The 1,577-nt window shown below is 59.4% G+C and overlaps 1 protein-coding gene across 1 annotated transcript in view; it reads left to right on the top strand.

The window, feature by feature from the left end:
• Window positions 1–205, top strand: part of LOC123033900 — a 1,962-nt gene extending 1,757 nt beyond the window's left edge. Inside the window, exon 3 of the mRNA XM_044450806.1 lies at window positions 31–205. Within this exon, the coding sequence (XP_044306741.1) occupies window positions 31–205 (175 nt within the window). The remainder of the gene's footprint in view (window positions 1–30) is intronic.
• Window positions 206–1,577: the final 1,372 nt, after the last annotated feature.

Below are 1,577 nucleotides of genomic sequence, written 5' to 3'. Positions count from 1 at the left end.
AGACTCGTGGCGGGCCACCCTCTTTATGAGGTGGGGCCCACTTTGGAGATTTCCAGGCACGCCAGGCCAGCTTCCCCTTCATGGGGAGGCCGGAGCCGAGTGCCAGATTAGACTCGTGGCAGGCCAGCCTCTTTATGAGGTGGAGCCCATGCTGAGGCGTTTTCCAGTCCCATCACACCAGATACCCCTTTATCGAGAGGACTGAGCGCAGCGTTGGAGTCTCCCTGTGCCAGGGAAGTGTTTCTTCATGCAGAGCACTCGACATTCCCAGCATGATTTTTGCCTGGGTTTGGACAGAGCTTGCATCTCTCTTCAAGGGGGACAGCCATGGTGGTAGTTGAGCGGATAGGGGCTCGGCAAGCCAGCCTTCATGGGCAATGCCTTGGTCCGTTGAAAAAGCGAGCTCCTATAGCATTGGGAAGAGAAGGAAAGGGTCCTGGGCCAGCACGAGGGAGCAGCCCCTTTCCACTAGGGGTCAAGCCAACACCTCCCCGCTCGGCACTGCGAATTGCGCCTGCTGGCAGCGGTGCTGTACGAAGAGGGTGCGGTCGGAGGCGGCTCCTTTGGCCATAGACACCAGTGCCGCTCACTTGAGGCTCTGTCTGGATGGGCAGGGTGGGGCGCGGTTCACCTGTTGGACTGCGGACCAGGCAGACCTGCCTTTGTCCCCGTGGTGTAGCTGTGAAGCTGAGTGGGGATTTGGCCCCACAGGGTGGCTGCCGTGAAGGCTTAGTGGGGGAGGAAAAGCAGCTTGCGTATACAGTGCAGACGGGAAATGCCTCCTGGCAAGAGAGCCGCTGCTCCGAATTCTTCTCAAGGCAGGCGAGCAGCCCCTGTGTGGGGGCGAGTGTGGGTTGAAGGGGAGCAAGGGCTGTGTCCTCCTCACGGGGACAGCTCAGCGCAGTTCTGGCTTAGATGCATGCCTGGCAGGTTCCCTCGCCATGAGACGGATCAGCTTAGTCCTCAAAGCAATGCTTGGCAGGCCGCTGCACACTTCCCCGCATTGGACAAGGGGAGACCTCTCTTGGAAAGAGTCCCAGCCTCGCCCGCCCTACAGGGTTGCTGCTGTGAGGATAAGAAAGAGCCCGGAGANTCAGTCCTCAGATGGATGCGTGGCAGGCCGCTGCACACTTCCCCGCATTAGGCAAGGGGAGACCTCCCTTGGAAAGAGTCCCAGCCTCGCCCGCCCTACAGGGTTGCTGCTGTGAGGGTAAGAAAGAGCCCGGAGAGCCCCCTTGGCTTTCTCAGGAGAGGTAAAGGGCCCAATCTAAATGCAGAGCTCTGCTGCTGCTGCTGCTGCTGCTCGTCTCGCCCTAGCCCACTCTTGGCCAGGCGTCTCTGTTGTAAGAAGGGGCAGCTGTTAATACCCCCTCCTCCCGGGCTGTGGCTGTTGGCCCCTGGATGCCCCAGCCCTGCAGTTGCCCGCACTTGGGAAGTTGTGACCTCCTTTGCAAATTGTATTTGTAAATACGGAACGAGAAATCCTTCTCCACTTTGATGGCAGCCTCAGTCCCCTGGGGAGAAGGTTGACGCTTCCTTGTTGCAACAGGAACTGTTGACTGACATCCCCGAGGGCT

This window comes from Varanus komodoensis, unplaced genomic scaffold, assembly GCF_004798865.1.
Source record: "Varanus komodoensis strain SLA01 unplaced genomic scaffold, ASM479886v1 scaffold6880, whole genome shotgun sequence".
Classification (NCBI taxonomy): domain Eukaryota; kingdom Metazoa; phylum Chordata; class Lepidosauria; order Squamata; family Varanidae; genus Varanus; species Varanus komodoensis.
Note: the sequence above shows the minus strand (reverse complement) of the source record. Positions and strands in the feature narration are given on the sequence as shown.